Below are 21,057 nucleotides of genomic sequence, written 5' to 3'. Positions count from 1 at the left end.
TCCCCATCTCTGCTCCCACATCCCCGGCGTTGGACCGTGACTATATCACCCTGCGGGAATCTCCTTGGTGAACCCGGCCTCTGAGAAGGGCACTCTGCTCCAGAAGCAAAGCAAGACCCCAGCCTATCTGGTGTTCCTCTTCTGTGCTCTCCCAGATTTGTTAAGCAACCATTACACTAATTGTTCCCCAGGTGCTTAAGGAAGCAGTAGGAGGGCAGGAGGCACTGACCGGCAGCCACCATCAGTGACCTGCCATCAGCCTGCCCAATGCGGTGGAGAAATTTCTGCTGGAAAAGCCTTGGGACCCCATCAGCTGGGCTCTCCTGTGCCATTTGGATGCCGAAAGGAGCCCAGCCTGGCTGGGAAAGGCTCTCCCTGAGCACTACGAGGCCGAACGCACTGGCTGAGGTGGCTTGTGAAGGGCAAAGTCCTTGTCTTCCCTTGGTGGACATCCTGAAGACAGGGTCGGGAGAAAAGGGGTTGGAGAGGAGAACACGGCTTGGTGGGATCAGCGTGTCCCCCACTCTTCCAACAGCCCTGCGGAGGGGACCTCTCCCTGGGGAAGGGATCAACCCAAGGGATCCAGCACAAGAGCTGGGATCCTAATTGCTGTTTATTAGCCTCCTTAATTAAAGCAGATTTGCATTTCTATGAGTGGCTTACCGCTGGCAGAAAAGAAAACAGCAACAAGCTGGGCTGCAGGCAGGCAGCACGGGGCAGGGAGAGGGAAGAGGCAGGGGCTGGCAGATCCCCCCCTGCCCCAGCTCGGATATTTCAGATGTCCAGTCTGGGTTGCCACTCCTGGGTTTGAGTTTGTCAGAAAACACAGTCTTGGTGTCATGCCCATCCATGCACACGTGTGGAGCGATGTGCAAACACCATCGGGCTCCATACCGGCCATGCAAAGTGGAAAAGATGCAACAGAAGCTGCTACAAGAGGCCAACATGCCGCTGGGGACAACCTCAGCTGGGTCTTGAGTCCAGCTCTCTGGGATGGTTGGAGTGGGAGAGCTTGCTGTGCTCATCCTCTCTCCCATCCTTTGTGGATTTGAGAAACTTTTCCCATTTTTTCAGCCTGCCTTGCCGCTGTTGTGTTCCTTTAAGAATAAAGTCTCAGGGATTTGGGGTAAAGTGGGGAGAAACAGATTTGCCCAGACTGATTGTCATCCAAATCGCCCATTTATGAATCTGCAGAATGCACAAAGATGTACTGAAATGCTAAATTCTTCACTCTGGTGCATTCATACATACAGTTGCCTACTGAAATTATCCCAGTAACACCTTCCTGCACCAAACCTTCACACTCCCCAGACACTTCCCACTGAGATACAGCCCTATCCTTCCTCCCCTGTGATGTTCCTAGGTGAGATGCACGGAAAACTAGCTCTGTGAAGTGCATTTCACTGACCAGCGACCAGACACACGGTTCTGGCAGCTCAGGAAATTACTGCTGAAAGTGAGCTGCCGTCAAAATTGGTAATAGCAGGAGCTGTGCGTGAAGGAGAAGGTCAGGACTTGTTTTGATGTAGTGGTCATAGCTGTATGTTAGTGGAAAAGACAAAAAAAGACATTTTTGTTGTGGTTTTCTGCCCAAATGCTCTTCTTCAAGATGTTCTTCCAGGCACGCTCCCAAGGAGTGCATTCTCTTTTATCCATCGCTGCAAGCCCATCTTTCAGAAGTGCTGGCTGGGGTCTCAGGAGAGTTCGGTTGGTTTCTTGCTTTGCCTCCCTTCAGGAGGACGCAAACGGCACCTTGCCTTTGTGAAATAGCTCTTTGCAAGCATGCCCAAGGTGGCAACGCCAGCTAGCCTTGGCCTTCACTCCCCACGTCTGGTGCAAGAGCAGAACCGTGCCAACAGCCAAGTGTGACGGGCAGATGGCCCTAAATGTGTGCTGGGGCTTTTTCCCCTTGGACGGGACATGCGATGGGGACCCGTTTGGTCCCAACATCCTCCAAGGGTGGCACAAGGCATGCAGGATGAGCTTCTTGGCTAGCTAAACATGTGCTAGGTGATCCTCCTGCTCGCCTGCCCTGATCCCTGCTGAATCCCAAGCCAACAGAGGCAAGAGCAGCGATGGGATCTGTAGGCCAGGCCTAAATAATAATAAAAAAAAGCCATCTTCTCTCTATTTCAATGGTTGTATGTTACTTATAAATTCTGGAAGAGCTCCAAGACTGGGTGACGCTAGAGAAAAATAGCTTAATAATCATTAAAAGGATCATTTTCCCCAAGGCGAGTGGATTTTAAATGGCACAAATGCCAACGGCTTTGGGTTTTATTATTGCTTTAGGAGTTCAGAGTCGAAGGCTTATCATCATGATAATAGCGTATGACTAAAGACCATTTGTGAGATGAACATGCCCAGAAATAATAGCATGAAGTTGCAGCCTCTTCACATTTGGGGCCGGCGTTTGATTCTCCACCAGGCTCTGGCTCCTTATGAAAAAGCTGCCAATCTCCGGCTTGGCATTCAGTGCTAAGTGTGAGACAGCCCACAGGCAGGAAAAAGGCTTTAAACAATGTTGCTATGGATATAAATGATGGAGCTATTGGTTGCGGTTATTTTTAGCACGCCGGTGCCAATTTATTTGTGCGGTTCTGGCGGCTCGCACAAAAGAGAAGGCAGCTTGCTGACTCGGGAGCCTTGGAGGAATGAAAAGATGGCCTTGACTTCTCCAGCCTGCTTGAGTCCACCTGAACTTTTCCTCCCAAGCCCTCGCAAAGTTGGAAATGGCTTGGCAGGAGAGGCCGGTTTAACTCCTTGTTTCCTGCAGAAGCCCTGGGCTGCCTGGAATTGCAAGGGACCATCCCAAGGACTCCATCCACAAGCAGTGGTGGAGCCATGCTTGATGAAGCTCTCAACGGGCTGCTGCAGGCATGAGCTGAGGGGGACACCATGATGTTCTCCTGACCAAGCAGTGCAGCAGGTCAGCCCCTGCTGTGCTCTCAGCTCTCTGGCAGGCTCAGCTTCTTTGTCGTGGTGAATCCCAGGCAAATTAAATCCTGAATTAGCCACCCAGGGTTGTCCAGCCCTTCTAACAAACGTCTTCTTGCAGAGCAAGACAGGCAGGGGTGGTGGTCCCTGCTCAGCAGCCCCTGCCAAGCCAGGACGATGCACTGACGGACTGTACCGCAGGCAATCCTGCTGTGAAGTTGATCTTGGGGTGCTTCTCCTACCGGGGTGGGAGCTTCAACCAGGCTTGTGTGCAGTCAGGAGCATCGAGAAGCTTTGGCTCCTGCAGGGGCCATAAATCCGACTGCTGCTGATTTATGATGGCACCAACAGTTCCTCGCTTCCTTTTTGCCTCTGCTGCTCTGGCCCTGCCAAACGCTGCTCGTTTGCATAATCCTCCTTCCCCGTAACTAGACTTTGAATCATATCTCCTTCCTTTCAGGCTGGTGGCCTCACGCTTTGGCACAGGGACGGGCTGCCAGCCTCTCTCTGCAACTGCAGACCTGACCGGCGAGGCTGCCGGTGGGGAGGGCGGTGAGACCCGATTGCAGGGAGGGCAGGAGGATGCTCTCCCACCCCAGCATTGTGCTGCCACAATTTGAGACTGTTTTGAGAGTGGATGGGCTGCTACAGGCAGGATTGCAGGCTCAGGCTGGGGCAGATGAAGATCCCTCAGTCGGGGTCCCCGTGCTTTCGGTGGGATGGATCAGCCCCTTCGAAGCCTGCGTGCACCGATGAGAGTCTATGCTGCTAGCCCAGAATAGACACTTCTAAATGCCTAATTTTACTGTGACGAATCCCAGCCCATGGAGAAAGGTACCTGGTAATACCAAGACAATTGTATCACCCTCTGGATTTAAAATCACTTGAAAATATGAGGCGTTCAACTTCCCTCTCAAATTACAGCAGAAAAGACTCAGCAGAATTCATTAGCTGGATTAGACACACCATGCCGCGCTGCTGGAGCTGGAGGGCTGCTCCAGCTGCAGGACGGGCAGCCAAACCCTGGGGCTTGGTGGATGTTGGACCTGGGGACGCTGCTCTGGTGCTTGCCCACCTTGGTTCTTCTAGCTTGGAGAGCCAGGAGACCATATCGACCTGGAGGAGTGGGATTCTCCCTTGGTGTAGGGTTCAACGCCTGTGATGGCGTGTCCCATTGTTGTCACCTTGGGGTTGCACCGAACCCCAGCAGTGGATCCCCCAGCGGCACGTCCTAGTGGGATGGGATGCTGCAGGCAGTCGGCTCCTGGGAGATGCTCAAAGCTGAGCGGTGAACCTCACGGCACGGATTTCATTTGCTCCCCTGTCAGCTCTGCAAGGCGAAAAGCTTACGCTGCAAAGCTCTTGAGAGAGGCTTTTCTATGCCACACGCTGAAAACGGCCCGGAGCCTGCCAAGTGCTTTGCTCTGTGTTCAAGGCGGCCACGTGCCTGGTAGGTGTCAGAAAAGGAGCAGGTTCTTTGTTTGTGCTAATTTGTTACTTTGTTTTCCATGAGCTAGTTTAATTGTAATTAAAACCCAGCAGCCGCCAGGGAAGGAGCATGCAGGCACCGAGTAGCTGAGTTGAAGTCAAGGGGGTGGTTGATTTTCAGTTCCCTGCTGCGTTGCCCTTGGCTTCCATTTCTAGCATTATAGAATCACAGAATAGTTTGGGTTGGAAGGCACCTTTAAAGGTCATCTAGTCCAACCCCCCCTGCAATGAGCAGGGACATCTTCAACTATATCAGGTTGCTCAGAGCCCTGTCCAACCTGACCTTGAATGTTTCCAGGGATGGGGCACCTACCCATCTGCGTTATCTGCATTTAAAATCAACGCTTGCTACTGCCTCTGCTGTTTCCCCACTTATTTTTTTCTCTTTGTGACAGTGAGCAGGGACTGAAGCCTGCCAGTTTGTCATGCAGGTGAGAGACAATGCAAAATTCATACTCTATTTCTACTATTTGCAGCCTGCCTGGCTCTTTCCCTTCCATATTTAGGCTGAAATTTGTTACCGGCTGCTGCAAGGTCCTGGCCAGGTCATCATTAAACTCCAGAGCTCTGGGTGTGGGTCTGGGCCACATCCTGACACAGTGCTGGGTGAGCCCCAAGAAGCCGTGGAGGAGCTATATAGCACTGCTGCCTCGCACTGGTGTCCTCACATGGGCTCTGAGAGAGTGATTAGGCTGCTGGTCTCGGATCCAGGCTCAATTCCCAGCTCTCTGGATGTACAACAGAGACAACAGTGCTCTCCGACCTTGCAAGAGTTTTGCAAGATAAATCTATTAAAGATTTAAAGATGCCAGCTCCCAACTACTCAATAAACCCCTGTTGATAATAAGGAACCATGCAGGTCTTAGATAATGTTGGGTTTTTTGGCTTTAACCCATGCATCTCCAGGCAAATGAATCAAAATCCAATTTACTCATGTTGCCTGCAGGGCAGGACCCTCCCTGATCCAACTGTGGGTAGGATTCGCTCTGGAAGCAAATAGCCGAGGGGATAATTCAGCAATGTGAGCAACAGGAACAAAGCAATGAGACGGCAGGACAGAATAGCAATAGGAAAGCAAGAGGTACCGTTGACGGTGAGCGTCACCTCCCGTTCCCCCGCGCCGACCCGCGGGACCACGGCTCGGCACACGTATTTTCCAGCGTCTTCCTGGCGGACGGACTTCAGGGTCAGCTTGTTCTCATTGCTCAAGACCTGGAAGAGAGGAGAGGGTTGCTTTCGGGAGGGCCGATGCGAAGTAGAACAAGAGACACGTTACAAACTCCAGGGCAGCCTAGAGAAAATGAAGCTGATGAGCCCAAAGTCTTATGTGGCATGGAAATATCACTTATTGCTGTTGACCAAGGAATAAAGAAATGATCCAGTTTTGGGGGGGGGGAAATATAAGTCCTGTTCCTATTAATTTGAATTTTTACAAAGACCAGTTTTGCAAGAAGTTCAAAACACAAGAAAATTTTGGTAGCTGCAGTCACATAGCTGCCTTGTAACCCAGAGCAGAAAAGCCATCGAGAGAACCAGGCTCCACACTTGCATTTTCACCTTTGCGGGTGCAGGGGAGGCTGCCAGGATTGACTTAGGGATTTCAAACCCAGAAGCGGTGGGAAACCAACCTGGAGAGCTGGCAGCCCCCTGGAAACCAGGTCTGGATAGCCAGGGAAACCTCAGCTGCTTTTAGCAAGCCCTCCTTACAGACTGGCTGCAATGTGGCTATCAGCCACGTTGCCCTCCTGCCCCAGCAGTGCAATTAACAGCTTTATTAAACCTTGAAAATTGCTGAAGCAGAGCGATCTGGCTGAGGCTGTCAGCAGTATCCCAGCACTGGTGGTATTTAAAAAATCATGGCAGTTCTACAACAAATAGCGGCTTTTGGAGCAATGCGTTTCCGTGCTGGAAACGTGTGTGTGTGGGAGCTAATTCCTCCCGGTTGCCCTTGCCTCTCTCCCCCAGGACTTTGCAGGCTGGAGCCAGCCCATCACCTCTCCTCCTTCCAGCGCCTGCTTGCTTGGTGAGCCCCCGGCTCTGCTGGTTGCTGCTCCCACAGCTGATGCCTTCAGGAATTAGTGCTCATGCAAAGCCCTGAGTGATGGTTGGACATGGATCTGGGTCTCCCTGTAGCAAGAAGATGGGGGTCTCACCCCTAATGTGGCATGAGGAAGAGGCACAGAGTTTCAGATCCCTTTTAAACCCACTGTTTTAGCATCAGTTACAAAGATATCCATGCAAATGCCTGTGCTTACTTGGCCTCACCCTCACTTCGGTCTCGGATTTGTTTCCTTCTGGGAAGGTAGAAGGATAGAAGGCAATCCTGTGGGACCTCGACCTGGCTCTGAAAGCAGAGGGGCTGGGAAAAAAAGCAGCCCTGATCCCACATCCCACTGCAACGCCTGGCCACTGATGGGCTTTACAAATCGGCATCCCCTCCGGGGAGATGGAGGCGGCTCTGCTGACCAGTGCAAGCATCTCTGCTGGGTTAAAGGAGCCGGCGGGTCTGTCCTGATGCCCTGAGATGCTCCAAGCCAGCACAAGTCAGCTAGAGGGAGCCAAATAAAAAGGGAGAAGGCTGCTCTGCCTGCGTGCTGCCTGGGTGCTGCCAGTTAGCGCAGGCAAGCCCTGATGTGTGGCTGGGGCTGGATGGCGAGGGTCAGGAAGCCCTTGTCCTTGCTGTGCGTGGCTTCTTTCAACCATCCTGCACACTCTGGCAGCTTTGAGAAAATGAAATGGAAGTCTATGGTGTGAGAGCATTGCCTATAATGATAATAATCCAGAGAAACAACGACTGCAGCTGTGGGATGGGAAACCACCCAGGGATTATTGACCCACTGGGATTCCTTAGCTGATTCGAGCCATCAGCTCTCCCAAGTCTATAATTACCTCCCAGGAGATGGCCTTCGCCAAGGTCATTATGGTTTGGAAAAAATACGCCAGCAGTTAATGCCTCAATGTCTGCTCCCCTTCTCCGTCTGTGCCTGGTGAGCGGAGGTCAGGAGAGCGACTCGGCCCGTTCATCTCACTCCCGTCTGAGTCCAGCTCTCTGATAATACCTAGGCTTGAGCTGCGTAAGTCAGTGTTGTCTCAACAACTTCAGGACGCATCTGCCCAGACGAAGCTGAAAGATGCTTTTCAAACCCAAACCTGCGTGAGCCTTCTGGATGAGTTTCACATCTCAGCCCTCCTTTAGCTTCTTAACGTGGCTTTGCTCAGCCCTCCTGTCTGTAAAGAGGGGATGAGAGTATCTCACGCCTCCCTGGGCTGACTGAGCCGCGATTAATATTTGCAAAGCTCCTTTCGCTTTTCAGGACAAAAGAGACGTGGAGAAGTCTGCCGGGCCAGGTCTAGACTCCCCCCGCTTGAGCAGGCTCCAGCCCACAGTGGAGGCGAGCTGAGGTGAACGCATCAGGTTGTGAACTCACAGGTCTGGAGGCCAGAAAGGACCATCCCAGAAAGGACCACACGCAGGTGATTTGCAGAAGCGCTACCTGTCAGCGAGAGGTTAAGTGATGCTCTGGCCTCTGTTCAACCCTTATGCCCATCATCATGGGAATCGATTCTCCTTCTATTAGGACTCCTTTGCAAACATCTGCGGGTGAGAGCTGCGTGAGCTCTGGAAGGTGGCTCTGCTAGGGCTCAATGGGGCAGGGTCAGACAACCCACTGCCTCGATTCCTCTGCGGCAGCGATGGCAGTGATTTTCAGCAGTCTGGTTTTCCCTTTGCCTCTCCCAAACGGGACTCCAGGCCTGACTTTCCAGCCTGCCATCTAAATATCTCGTGGATTCACACACACTTTCATCCACTATATTACAAAGGCAATAAAGCCTTTACTGCTTAATGCACTTCTCTGGACTAACCGGGGACACTCACCGCAGCCTTGCAGACCTGCAGCCTGGGAGCCACTGCTCTGCAATGTCACGCTGTCCCCTGCATTTGGAGGAACCTCGTAGGTCCAGCATTTGGCCGGCCAGGAGCTCCCAGCCTATAGGTATGGGCTGTGCTCCATGGGGAACATCACGCAGCACCTCAAGCCCTGAATGTGCCATTCTCCACCGCACCGGCAGCGATTCTTACCACGCCTGAGCCTCGCTTCATCCAGACGATGGTGAGAGATGGGTTCCCAGTCCAAGCACAGTTGAAGACTGCATCCGAGCCCAGGTCAACGAGGAGGGACTGTGGTTCTGTTGCCATCCTGGGCCCAACTGCACAGAGGAGACCAGAGTTATTCCCAGTGATGGGCTGTGTCAGCCAGAAACTCTCAAATCAAAGAGGTCACTGTGTCAGAGGAAGCAGTGGTAGGTCTTGATGGACCTACGGGTCACAGTCATGTAAGACCTTCAAATAAAGAAGAGCCTGAGATAGGTGCCTGCTGCAACCCCAGAATGACCAGCTCCCTGAGGACCACCATCATGAGCTGTGCGCTTGTAAGGCCGGAGGAAATCATGGCTCCCCCCACCAGAGCATTTACAAAGTCTGAGCTGCAAGAGAGCCCAGCAAGTCCTGGTCACCCCGGGCAAGTCAGATCTAGCCATGACCCCTTCCCGTTAATTTTCAGCAGCTCTGCTAGCCCTGCTAAGGCAGTCTCAAGCTGACAGATTACTTACAGTAGACGTCCACGGTCCTGCTGATGTTTGTGCTGCCCAGCGCGTTGGTGACCTCGCAGGAGACGGGCTCGAAGAAGAAGGTGTGGTCCACGATGGTTTCGTAGAAGTCACCGGACGCTTCCTTTATAACCTGGCCTTTTTTTGCCCACCTGTTGAAGAAGAAAGAGCATCATCATGGTGCACTTGTCCTCGGCATCATCCGCATCATCCCTACATCACTGCCCAGGATGTAGGGTTTATAACCGTGGGTTTTGGAGGTGACACCAAAGCGATGTATATGTACATCCCTACTGAAACCTCTCCAAAATAAACCAAAATTGCTATTTCCCTGTGAAAGGCTCTTTCACTGGAAATACACCTCATTCCTTAGGATTGTGGGGCATGAGTGGAAGACCTCAGTGATAGGAGTGATGGGACATGGAGGGTCTCTGCTGATGGAGAACCATGGTGCCAGGAAAGCAGTCCCTTTCCGAATGCTTGCCAACCAACACTGCTGGTCCTTCCACATCAAAACCACTAAAAAACCTTTTCAGCTTCCCCCCACTTTCACCTTTTTCTTCTTTTTTTCTCCAATCAAAGAGAACTTTATCCCTTTAAGGCAGCTGAAATAACATTACCCTGAAAAGCCAAGCTGGCATTTGCAACACTGCAACTTGCAAATTGTCTCGGAGAACAAGCTGTCAACTCAGCACTTGAATTAAGCCGCTGTTTGCCAAACAATGAGCAAATGTGACCTAATGGGGCACCATCTGGCAACCTGCCACTCTGGAGCGGGTGAGAAAGACAGGAGATGCTGTCAGGCTGGTGTGAAACTCCAGCCGCTCTTTGGGGGAAGGGAAAGAAATCATAGGCAGAAGCCTGGGAAAAAAAAATACAATAATTCTCCCAAACCAACTGAAAGGTAAATTAGAGGGAAGAGGATTTCCCTGTGCAATCTCTGCCTCTGTTGTCTCAGGGCTGCTCTCCTCTGGTTGCGTTGGATGGGTTGGGATGTTTGGGTTGGGGAAAGATGCAGGCAGGCACTGTCAGCTGGACTTGCCCCATCCAGCGCTGGAGAGATGAGCCACGGATGCTGCTTCCCATGGCGGGGGGTCGGTGGGGTGGTTTTGGGGAAGTTGTCCCCTTCAAGGCAAACGGCATCTGCTCATGGTCCTCCCACGGGTCTCCTGCTCCTGCCTTTACTGCTCTCCTCTGCTCATCCCCACTGCTCTGCTATGGGTTCCCCTTGCTTTAATGCCAGACTCGTGCTGCCCCAAAGGCAACCAAAGACAACTGGAGCTACAGTGAACTCATACAGAGGGTCTGTAGGCACGGACAGCTTCTCCGAGTGCCTCCGTGGGGCTGGAGCGAGAGTGAAACACTGGTCCATGGCAGGCTGGAAAACGCTCTGACCGTGCAGCTAAAGCAAATTCCCCTGGCACCTGCTAATGTGAACCTAATTGAATCAGGACAGCTGACCTGCAAGGCTTCACCCACCATCTGATGACACAAGCATTTTGAAAGAGATGTATTAGCGGTACAGATGTAAGCTGATTTGTATGCACTTATCTGCTCTCTCATTTCATTTATCTTTGCAACTCTAACAGATGCTGACTGGCCACTTCAGCTTCCCTACCCTCCCTTCCTCCCCGGACTCCCCCTTCAATAATTAATCAAGAGACGCCGCTTTTATTTCTACGGCTGCGCTTCGTGTGTTAATTGTGGGAGTTTCCTTGTATGGAAAAACCAGCACAAGCAACACCTGCCAGGTGCTGCTCCAAAGGTTTGAATGGTCAATGATGCTTTGGTGATGCCTTTCTCCTTCCAGAGGAAACTGCAACCCAAGCCAAGGGGCTTGCGAGAGGTCAGCCAGCAAGGCTGAGCTCAGCATCATGCTTCCCTGCCTCCTGCTGGGATGTGCCTTGCCCTGCTGCCTCCCTGCTGCAGGAAGGATGCTGCCCATCATGGAGAGCATCTGCCAGTGCTGCAGCAGCAACTTGTCCCTTGGGATGCTCCTTCTCCCTGGGCTGCGGCAGAAGAGAGCCGGGGGGGATCTGCCAGAGCCCCGGTATCTCATCCCTGAAGCTTTGCACAGGTTGTGGGGTGAAGAAGAGACACGTCCTTATTGCCTGCTGTTTGGTTTGCTGGTCAAAAGGCTTAAAGTCTGAACACTTGATGAAAGAAAGCAAGGAAGGAAGGATGGTAGAAAGCTAGAGGGACAGGGAAACTTCAACTGGTGAACGTGGAAATACCCTGTGCTTTTCGGCAGGAGTATTTCTGCTCTGTTAAGCTCCTTTTACAACTTTGTCCCCATAGAGGCTGTTAGCCACAAGCAGCTTTCCAGCCTCTGAAGGGTCTTGTTCTGCTACTCTGGTGCTCAAGGGAGGCGCCAGATGCCATTTCCTTGCAGCAGTCAATGGGACGGGGTGCGTGCGGCACCAAACCTGTGGGGAAATCCAGCGCTTCTCTTGCGCCTGGCACTTTCCTGGTTATTTTGCACAAAACCACCTTCCCTGCTCTGCAAAGGACAAGAAGGAAGTTTCAAGATAAGGATAAAAGTGACTTGTGAGCTCCCTGGGTCATGTCCTTGCAGCCTGCCTGTAGCTCCTCCTCCCAGCAGAGATGTGGAGGGCACCAGGGTTTGGAAATCAGGTGGAGAAGTGTCTGGAGGCGGGTTCGAGCTGGGCAGACTTCAGCTGAGATCCTCCTGGATGTTGCAAAAGAAAACAAAACGGAGGGCAAGGTTTCCAAGAGTTGTTTGACTTTGCAGCGGCTTGGGAAAACACACACCAACAACTGTGGCACGGTGCTTCAAGTATTTGTTCAAAACTGATCGCTTCCGCAAAACTGGATTTCCCGTGCGCAGAGATGTGTCACAAACAGCAATTTTTCGTGCTTCAGCAGAGATCAAGGTTCTCGCTCCAGTTTTCCAAGGCTTAACACTGCTAAATCAATGTGGCTGAACAAGCAGTATAGATCTTTTATAATGTCAAATTGTTTTTTAATAACGACAGCTGATAACGCTCTTGTAAAGCTTCCCGCTATGTGCTTGTGGACAGCCCGAAGGCAAGTTACTCATGTTTTTAACAAGCCCATAACATGTCTTACTCACCTATAAACCTTTCAGTAATTATTTATAAACAGAATCTGAATAAAATGGAGCCGAGAAGATGCGGAGGATGCTCCAGCAGTCCTGCCCACCACCTCCACTGCTTTGGCTCTTCGTGATTTCTTCCTAATGTCTCACCAGCCTTATTACATCGAGCCTGGCTCCCAGCCAGCTCTCCTTGTCCTACCACCCTTGAGAGCAGGGGCTTCTTTCATTTATATTGTTACCTTGAAGCTATTTATAGATTGCAAACCTGTTGCCCAGGGTCTTTTCCAGACTATATAAATTTACCTCCTTTAGTCTCTCACACGACTCAGCTGCTAACTCACCTGTCATTTTTTGCTGCTGGTTTTCTTCCTAAGCCAAATCCTATTACAGGGGCTGCAGGGACAGATCTGTGCAGGGGGAGCACAGCATCGTTGTGTGTCCCCCGCTGCTCTGAGCCTGCCCCAGGAGAGGGGTGAGGCTCTGCCCTCGGGGATCCTGCCCAAAGGACCTCTTCCTATGATTCCCTTGGGCTCTCCACGCTGAAGGTTAGCACGGCAGAGGGGATGCCACGGGACCCATCCCATCCTCCCTGTGCTTCTCGGGTGGTCCCCATGGGGTGACGGTGGCAGCATCACTGTGAGATGCCTTCACTGTCTGCTCTCTACGCCCAACAGGCACCTTTTGAGGACCTGACTCCAAATTCACCACTTCTCCCCACTATCCCATCCGTATGGCCAATGCAGACCTAGTATCCTATCTGCTGCTGTTCCTCATTCCCTCAGGCTTTGCACATTTTCTCATCTGCCTTTCTCTTCACCAAGCAGCATCTCAGCCTGTTTCCCCAGATGGGCATTTCTTCCCCTCTGGTCCGAGTTTCACTTTGTTACTTCCTTCCCTGTATTTCTAACCTGTGTTTGTTTTCCTCTGGCCTCTCTGGAGGGAGTGCCCAGTGCCTCCCAGTTCAGTGTCTTCTGGAAATTGAATCGGCCAGGCTGATGGAGGAAAACAAATTTCAACCAGGAAACAGATATTTCGATCCAAGCTTCAAAGGGGTTATTGCAGACAGCAATGAAAAAACAGTCATTAAAGAATAATAAGAAAAAACCCTGTACTGGGTCCTTTTAACACTTAAAGATAAGAGGGCGGGGGGCACTTTTCTAAAGCAACATTCTCCCGGGAAATATTATTTTTCTGACTCCATTGATTGCTTGAGTGCACACAAGCAAATAAGAAAGGACCATTTGGGATATGTTAGCTCACAAACAATGCCGTGACTTTGTTTCAGTTTTCATACATCTGTGATTTTTCAGCGCCCTGTTCAGGTTTCTGAACGAAACTTGTCAAAAGCCGGGACGAAGCTCCTGCGCTTCCTCCCAGGATCTCAGTGGAAGATGCTCAGCTGAATTTTCTGCACAAGGGGTTTTTTACCCAGCAGCTCCATCACTTCCCTCCAAGGACCCTGCTTCTGGCCGGGCTTCCAGGCTCGTGGAGCGCACGAAGAGCTAACCGCGTTTGCAACAAGAGCGTGACGTGCCCTGTAGAGCATCGGGACGTAGAGAAGCATTGCTAGCGAGCACTTCATCTGCCTGAGCGCTGCCCAAGCTCGCCGTAACAAATAAATTCCTCTGTCTGCAGTACAAGGTCTTGTAATTCTTCAACAAACAGCATGTGTGAACAAGCTATTTACTTTACAGCCCTGTGAAGGCTGTAGGACTCGTACACGCTCTTCTTTATAAAGCTCCTCATCAGGCCACGGCTCTCTCCAGCATCTCCCAGCAGCACAGGAACAAGTGGAGGGGCATCGCCAGCACCCACCCCGCAGCGCAGGGATGCTTGGGGCTTTCTGAGCTCTATAATGCCCCATCAAGCACTACTTAAATCCATATTGCAGGCTACGTGGATCGTTGCTAAGGAGGTTTTTTTGCAGTTGCCAGCAGCACACGCACTCCTCAAACCAGACCTCCCAGCAGATCGGCTGCTCTGATGGCGTGTAACCCAGGGAAGTGGAGTGTATCATTATTTTTAATTAACAATGCAGAATAAAGCAGTTGCTTGCCATATAAATTGTGTTTACTAAGAATGACTTAAAATAGATAAATATTTTCTTGGACGCATTTTAATTGCTTAATAAAAGTACCAAGAACACCCACAAATACCTTAAATAAATGCATGGCTCACGGAATGAATTAATTAACATTTCATTCCTGGGAATGGCTATTAATTGCTACAAATTGCTCAGAGAATGGGTTTTGTTGCTTTATTGCCAGCAATACCTTCAATTCTAGTGCCATAACGTGGCAGTCCCCTCTCATCCTCAGACAGGAGCTGTCTCCATGCGTGACGGCTGCCAGTGGGATGCTGTGAGCACCACCCTGCATCCCTCCACGGCCCCCGTAACCCTGGCATCCTCCACGGGGAGGAGCTGATGGAGAAGGATGGTGTTTCACGGACGATGTGCTGGCATCCCTTGGAGGTCCGAGATGGGCAAGGACAGCAGATGACTTGTGCTGGCAGCTCCATGTTTGCAGAGCATCTCCCATGAGTGACATTTCTTGTGAGAAATGATGGAGCGAGCAACACAGCCCGAGCAGTGTCACGCTACCCCCCCTGCATGGCTCCGGTGTGATGCATTGTGCAAATTATTTCTTTATTAAGAGTAAATTTCCATAATGGTGATCTATGGGGTTATTCCTGTTCTCCTGCCTGCTCCCTCCCTAATGAAGATGTGTGGGCCCTGTGTGGTTCCTCAGCTGCATGTCTGCCGTCCTCTCTCCGTGCCGGTGCAGCGGGTTAATTTATCAGCCGGCGCAGGCGATAGGTAATCTTTCCGCCATCTAAATTACAAGGCTGGGCCTTCCAGCTTGGTGTTTGATCGAGCTGGGGAGGGCAAAGCCCTGAGCAAAGCACTAAGCATCCTTGCTGATGGCTGGCCGGTCCTTGAGAATGCAGGCTGGGGGAGCAAAGACGATGGTACCCACCATACTCAAGGAAAGGCTTCCAAGCCTCCAGCTCCCATCCTGACAAACCTCCATCCATGCATGGCTGCTGCTGCAGTGGCCTCTTTCCAAACCTCTCCATCCCCGACACGGGCATCTTGGCTCCACCGCAAAGTGAACCCCAGGTCCTAAGGGTGGAGATGCTGCACCTCGGAGTGGAGATGCCAACTTTGCTAATCTCCCCCCCCGTCTATTTTTTTTCCTATGTGGCTATTCTTCAGAAAGAAATAAACAGCGAGAAAGATTGCAACCTTTTCCCAAATTTCAAGAGTTCAGACTTGAATCCCAGACAAGGACATGTTTGGTGTCTGATTGCTCTTGCTGCGATACACCAGTTGCGCTACTGGGGTTTGATTGTTTTTAAACACTCTGGGGTTTGATGATAATAATAACACCTCACTGTGCAGAAGAAAACTCTGGCTTGATTTCCTCTCTAATCTCAAGCCAGGAGGGTGACGACGAGCCTGATTGCTCATCAAACTGCAGTCTTTAAGGGAGGTGCCTGTCTTCGGTGCACTGGTTTTGCATCTCCTCCTTGCCATCAGCAGGTCCCATGGGTGGGAAGAATCAGGAAGGGGCTACTCAGAGCTCCCCAAATCACTCCTGAAAATGTGCAACAGGAGTCCAGTTCTCCAGAGAGCATCAGGCTACCGGAGCAGAGATGGGCAGGAACACCCTGGGGCCAAGCCTGTGCTGCCCATAGTGCGGGAGTCTGGAGATACCAGGGCGAGAAGGTTTCTCTCTCCCAGATGGCACGATTAAAGCTGTGTCACTGGCACAGCCTGTACAAACTGCAGTTCATTTTGGTGAGAAAACCATCAAAATGGCCTTTCGCTTAGCACAGTGATCAGAACAAACTGAAGCAGAGGGGAAGAAGTAAACAAAGCTGTTACCTTGGTCAATGACTTGACTGATCAACCGTTGTAAATAGTTAAACCCAGCTGATGAGCCGTGCAGATCATCAATGGCATAACGCTATGCACTGCAGCCCCAGGACTGGGCACAACCGGGGTTTGCAGCTGGTGCTGGATGGACCTCTGTGCATGCTAGAGATGCAAGGTGGCCATGGACCCCAGGGGTGGCTTGGCTGGGGGATGGTGAGAATTAATACCTGCTCCGTGCACGTGCATCCCATGCTGGACCACGTGCCTGGGTCGCTGATATTTGCAGCGCTGTGGGGCAGACCGTTGAGGATTATGGACACCGGCGTTTGCAGCGGGGACGTGTTGGCCAAAGTACAGCCCACCGTGCCCCCCGGCTCCTTCCCTGCACAAGGGGCTGGTAAGGATGCTCATCCCCCCGGAAGGAAACCAGAGACACGCTGACGGAAAAGCTGTTACTATTTCAAAGGAAAAGCACAAAACTTCACCGGCTGGGTGATTCCTTCTGCAAATCGAGCTGTCTCCTTGACAGATCAAAACAAAATGCAGATGCTTTAGATCTGGCGCTCTTTTAATCCTGCTGTTTAAAATCCCCCCTCCTCCTCTACCCCCTCACACAAGAGGGCTGTGCACCAATCCTGTCCCCATTAATCCCTCTTTCGGTGCTTCTCTTGCCATGATGGATGCTTTTCTGCCCCGCCCCTTTCACAAGTCCACACTCTTTTGCAATAACTCCGCTCCTTAAATCCTTTGCCCCAGAGTCATGGGATCATATAAAAACTACTTTTTTTTTAAGTTAAATTACTAACGTTAAATTCCGGGTTTTGCTAGGTGCAGAGAAAGTTTAAAACCAGTCAGATGGGGCTGAAGAAGCAGACTATGATAGCCAGCTGCCAAAACTGCTTATCCTGGGGAAATGCTGGGGATGTGAGTCACCCCTTAGTTCTGGAAGAGCTTATAGGTGTCACCTCTCCCAGGGGGATTTTACCCCTTCAGCAGCGATGCTGCATTTCATTTCTCTTGCCTACATCGTCTTGACTTATCCCACCACACAATAGACATGACTAATAGCTTAACTATTATTTCTTGCGTGGATCGGGTAATCCAATTTCATCATGTGGTTTGTGTTTCCTCAAATCGTTTAACGGGATTAGTCCTTTCTGGGGTCTTCCTACCCCACTCCACCCCCGTAGCAGAATTTCTTTTGCCAGATTTATGGATGCTGGCATGTTGAAGCGCTAATTCTCCAGCGCCGTGTTTATCCTCCTGCTTAGCGCAAAGTGAAGCTGTGCCGTGAAGCTGTTCAAACTTGCCTTTCCCTCTACTACAGCTCTTTATTTTTCACCTAAAATACATCACCCGTGCTTGTGGCCTTTGCAACTTTACACCTCGCTGTGCAATTCCTTTGGGGTTTGCAGGAAAAAAAAAAGGGTGGTAAATGGAGACAGAAGCCCCAGCTCTTCATAAGCATATGAAATCTGCTGCCAGGGGGATCTCGAAGCCGGTGCTGGGCTGGGACCGCATGTTTCGGATCACTGAAGCTACCTAATCTGCATGCTTCAGGGCAGAAACGATGGGCACAGCGGACAGGAATGGCTCCTGCCTTCCTGTGCACAGGATTCATGCATGGCCAGAGAGCTGTCGGGTGGCTGGGGCTTTTCAAAGGGTTTTCTCTCTCTTGGCTGATTCCTAAAGCTCCTCTGAGTATTTGACCTGGGCTTGATTTTGGGAAGTTTTCAAGGGCTTTGTGGTTTGATCTCTGTAGTGTGAGAGGGCTTCAGCATGCACCAGGCTGACCTCTTGCTGGCATGGAGAGAGGAGACAGACCTCGGGACAGGTTTATGTTAATTCCTCAAGGTGGGTGACCAACAGCCAGGTGATGGTCCCTGATTTGGACATGGTGCCCATCGGCCTGAGCCATTTCCCCCTGACTCTCCAGCCCCAGCTCAGAGCAAACTCATCGAGTCGTCCCCCCCTAAAGCCCTTCCTTCCCCATGACAGCTGCTGTTGCCATCCCACCATTCAGAATCCCTTTGTAGGCTCTGTCTGAATTTTGGCGTGTCCTCAGGTTGGTGTGAGGCACAGCTCCTTCTCTGGCAGGTTCCTTGGCCAGTCCTGCCAGAACAGTTAATAATTCAGAGCTGAACTGCGTCTAGAGCAAATGATTCAAGTTAGGATTATCAACAGAGGCAACTGTGCTAGGAGGCACGCACCCCAGGTGAAGACGGGTTGAGTCCTAATTATGTGGGAACCTTCTTGTGGAAGATGCCAAGGGCAGTGATTTCTGTGTAATGCAACACGGGCTCCTGCTGGCTGAACTGTGAGTAACTTGGGGATCTGGCAATTCATAAGGCGGAATAATAAATGACATATCCAGAAACACATTCCTGTTGTGCTAATGCAAATATACAGGCAAATACGGGTGGAGAAGTAGAATAAAGTTGCAAGTTCACCAAAAGATCTGTTCTTCTTTTCACTATGAAATTCATCTATCCGACCACCCATCAATCCAACCATCCCTCCCTCTCTCCCTCCCCAGACTTACGCTGAAGTCACTGTTCTTGGCCAAGTCTCTTGAATGCCCTTAGACCACCCTGGTAACAACACTGGTCTTCTTGGCCATGCGATGAGAAAATAATCAAATGTGGCTGCACCCTGGTACAACAGACTGACCCGTAAGAGCTTTGTGATTACCTATCGACTTCTGTATAAACCAGCAAGAAACAGCATTTAAAAAAAAAAAAAGTCATCTCCAGAAGTAAAAACCATTAAGTCCTTAATTACACACTTCAATAGCAAAAGCAGAGCTGAGCAATAAGCATTGCTTGATGCTTTACAGGCAAATGGCCTTCTAATCCAGAGCCAACAGCTTGTGCTCTTCCTTTGCTTTAATATTTGCCAACAGTTTCCAGAGAGTTTGCATAGGAACAGAAACCCAAGGATAACTTCAAGACCTGATGTTAACAGAGTTATTAGTCCGTGATCTGACACTGGATGAGACCAGTATCCCTTTTGGGACTTTCTGGGATGGGCTTTGCAAGGCTAAATGCTGTCTACACCAAACAAGCATGCCAAGACAACTTCAGGCAAGGCAAAAAGGAGCCTCAGGATGCACAGTACGTCCTCACCACAGCTACCAAAGTCATCCAGGTTTGCAGAGGAAAGCCTCTCCTGCTAGAAACTGCCCCAGCTCAGCTTGTGCCAACATTTTCCTTGCTTTCTCCTAGATTTGCTCTTTCCCAATGAACCCAGCCTGACTTCCCAGCTGAGCAAGCCTGTGCGACATTTGCCCGAGCTCAGCAGCGGATCCACATGCCAACGGCCTACATATGGCAGGATGTGCCCTCTGATTGCCACTGTCCAAGACCAGTCATGTGTACGGGGGAAATTACTGGGACATTTGTTCCTGGGGGGGTGAGTGGGACCCAACGGGTTTATTTTGGGATGCCAGCATCCACTGGCTTTTCTCATACTCATGTCATGCATGTTGGCCTACATTTTGCAGCTATCCTGATAGCTTTTTTAAGCAGAGACATCTCCAGGGATGCTGCTTGGGGAATTAGTCAAATGAACAATAACTGCTGCCCACTGCAATCACCAAATCACCACTGGCTTACTGGAGCAGAGACCGTGACCGAGAAAGAAGTAGATGCTAACAGCTTTGTCCTCCACCTAACCCCCCTCTAACCCTTGAAAACAGCAATAAAGGAGCAAAGAGGGAATCAAGAAGTGAAATCCTTTAGCAAAGCACCTGCGGGGCTGAGGTGGGTGCAACCCCTGTCTCCATCCTGGGATCTTCCTGCACACCCTGCCTCATCAATCACACCTTGCTTGTCCCTGGTCATGTTCCCCACCCTCTGGCATAAAAGCAGAAAAACCTCAGAGCTGAAGGCCTCTTAAATCAATGTCTTTCCTGACTCAGAAGCTGTAAGAGGATTCATTATTTATATCGCAGAAACACAAAAGCTTAGCATATTTTAAGCTGTCTGAAACGACTTCAAGGCAACTCTTCCTCTCTTTTCTTTTTTTAACAAAACACATTGAGATGTCTCCGAATCGAGCGGCAGGAGGAAACTCTTGCTTTTCTTTGGAAAGAGAAAATAAAATGGGGGGATTGAGGGAGAGAAAGAAAAGACCCCTGTGATCCGGCTTGGGTTCACCAAGGAATGCCCATCAGGGGATGTTCCCCGTGAGATTCTTGCATAACCCTTCGACAGACTCTTTCCTGACGTCTCATGGAGCTTATGGCAGTAGGAAAGGTGAAGGAGGCATCTCCGCTACTTCACAAGTACAAGCACACACAGCCATATCCTTCAGAGGCAGCAGGAGAGGAGGTGCTGAGTGCTGGGTGTCTCTTTTTTTCTCCTTCTCCCCCTTTTTACATTTTCAATTTAGTCACAGCATCTCTAATTTCCTTAGATCTGAAGCCACCTCGTGAGACTGGAAGGGAACGATATAGAAGAAAGATGAGGGGAAAAAAACGCCAGTAATCTTGTAAAAGTCAGTTTTGAAAAATCAATTTTCTTGTGTGACAAGATTTGCTTAAGGCTTTTCGTTCTGTGAAATCAGCCCATCATCCTGCGGGAATGCATGAAGGAAGTGGCAAGTGTGGTTTGGAATAACTCAGATTAAAGACTGCTAAATTAGGCTTGAGAAGCTGCCACCTCTCCTTGCAAAGGGAGCGGAGATCCGGCCGGAGGAGCCAATGATGCTCCCTTTCCAGTCACCTTGAGCCTGTCTCGAAGGAGAGGTGACCAACGAGGCTGGGAAAACACAACCCTCAGATCTCTCCAAACCCTACGGATGCTTAAAAGAAGTGTTAGCAGCTTTGCTTGGTAGCAAACCATCAGGTCTTTGCAGGCACCCAGAGATTTGGGTGCAAAGTTTGCTGGAAATGAGCGGCTTTGGAGACAGATTCACTCCAACGTTGGTAAACTGCAGGACACGAGCAAAGTCTGGAAGACTTGTGAGGCTGCCAACTCCTGCCCAACGGGATGCCGGTGGTCCTGGCCGGGATGGGACAGGCCACAACCATGGTGCACCCCATGTTTCAGTAAGCCCCTCTGGA

General features: G+C 50.7%; 1 protein-coding gene across 7 annotated transcripts in view; it reads right to left on the bottom strand.

Annotated features, from left to right (window-relative positions):
- KIRREL3 (kirre like nephrin family adhesion molecule 3) overlaps nucleotides 1-21,057 on the bottom strand; it is a 340,739-nt gene that overhangs the window by 18,720 nt on the left and 300,962 nt on the right. For all 7 annotated transcript variants that reach the window (XM_049800735.1, XM_049800737.1, XM_049800738.1 and 4 more), the window contains 3 exons: nucleotides 9,037-9,185; nucleotides 8,507-8,634; nucleotides 5,511-5,637 (listed from right to left, as the gene is read on the bottom strand). In XM_049800735.1, the coding sequence (XP_049656692.1) occupies nucleotides 5,511-5,637; nucleotides 8,507-8,634; nucleotides 9,037-9,185 (404 nt within the window). The remainder of the gene's footprint in view (nucleotides 1-5,510; nucleotides 5,638-8,506; nucleotides 8,635-9,036; nucleotides 9,186-21,057) is intronic.

Source organism: Accipiter gentilis, chromosome 5 (genome assembly GCF_929443795.1).
Source record: "Accipiter gentilis chromosome 5, bAccGen1.1, whole genome shotgun sequence".
NCBI lineage: Eukaryota > Metazoa > Chordata > Aves > Accipitriformes > Accipitridae > Astur > Astur gentilis.
The sequence above is the reverse complement of the archived record's forward strand: the minus strand, read 5'-3'. Positions and strand labels throughout refer to the sequence as shown.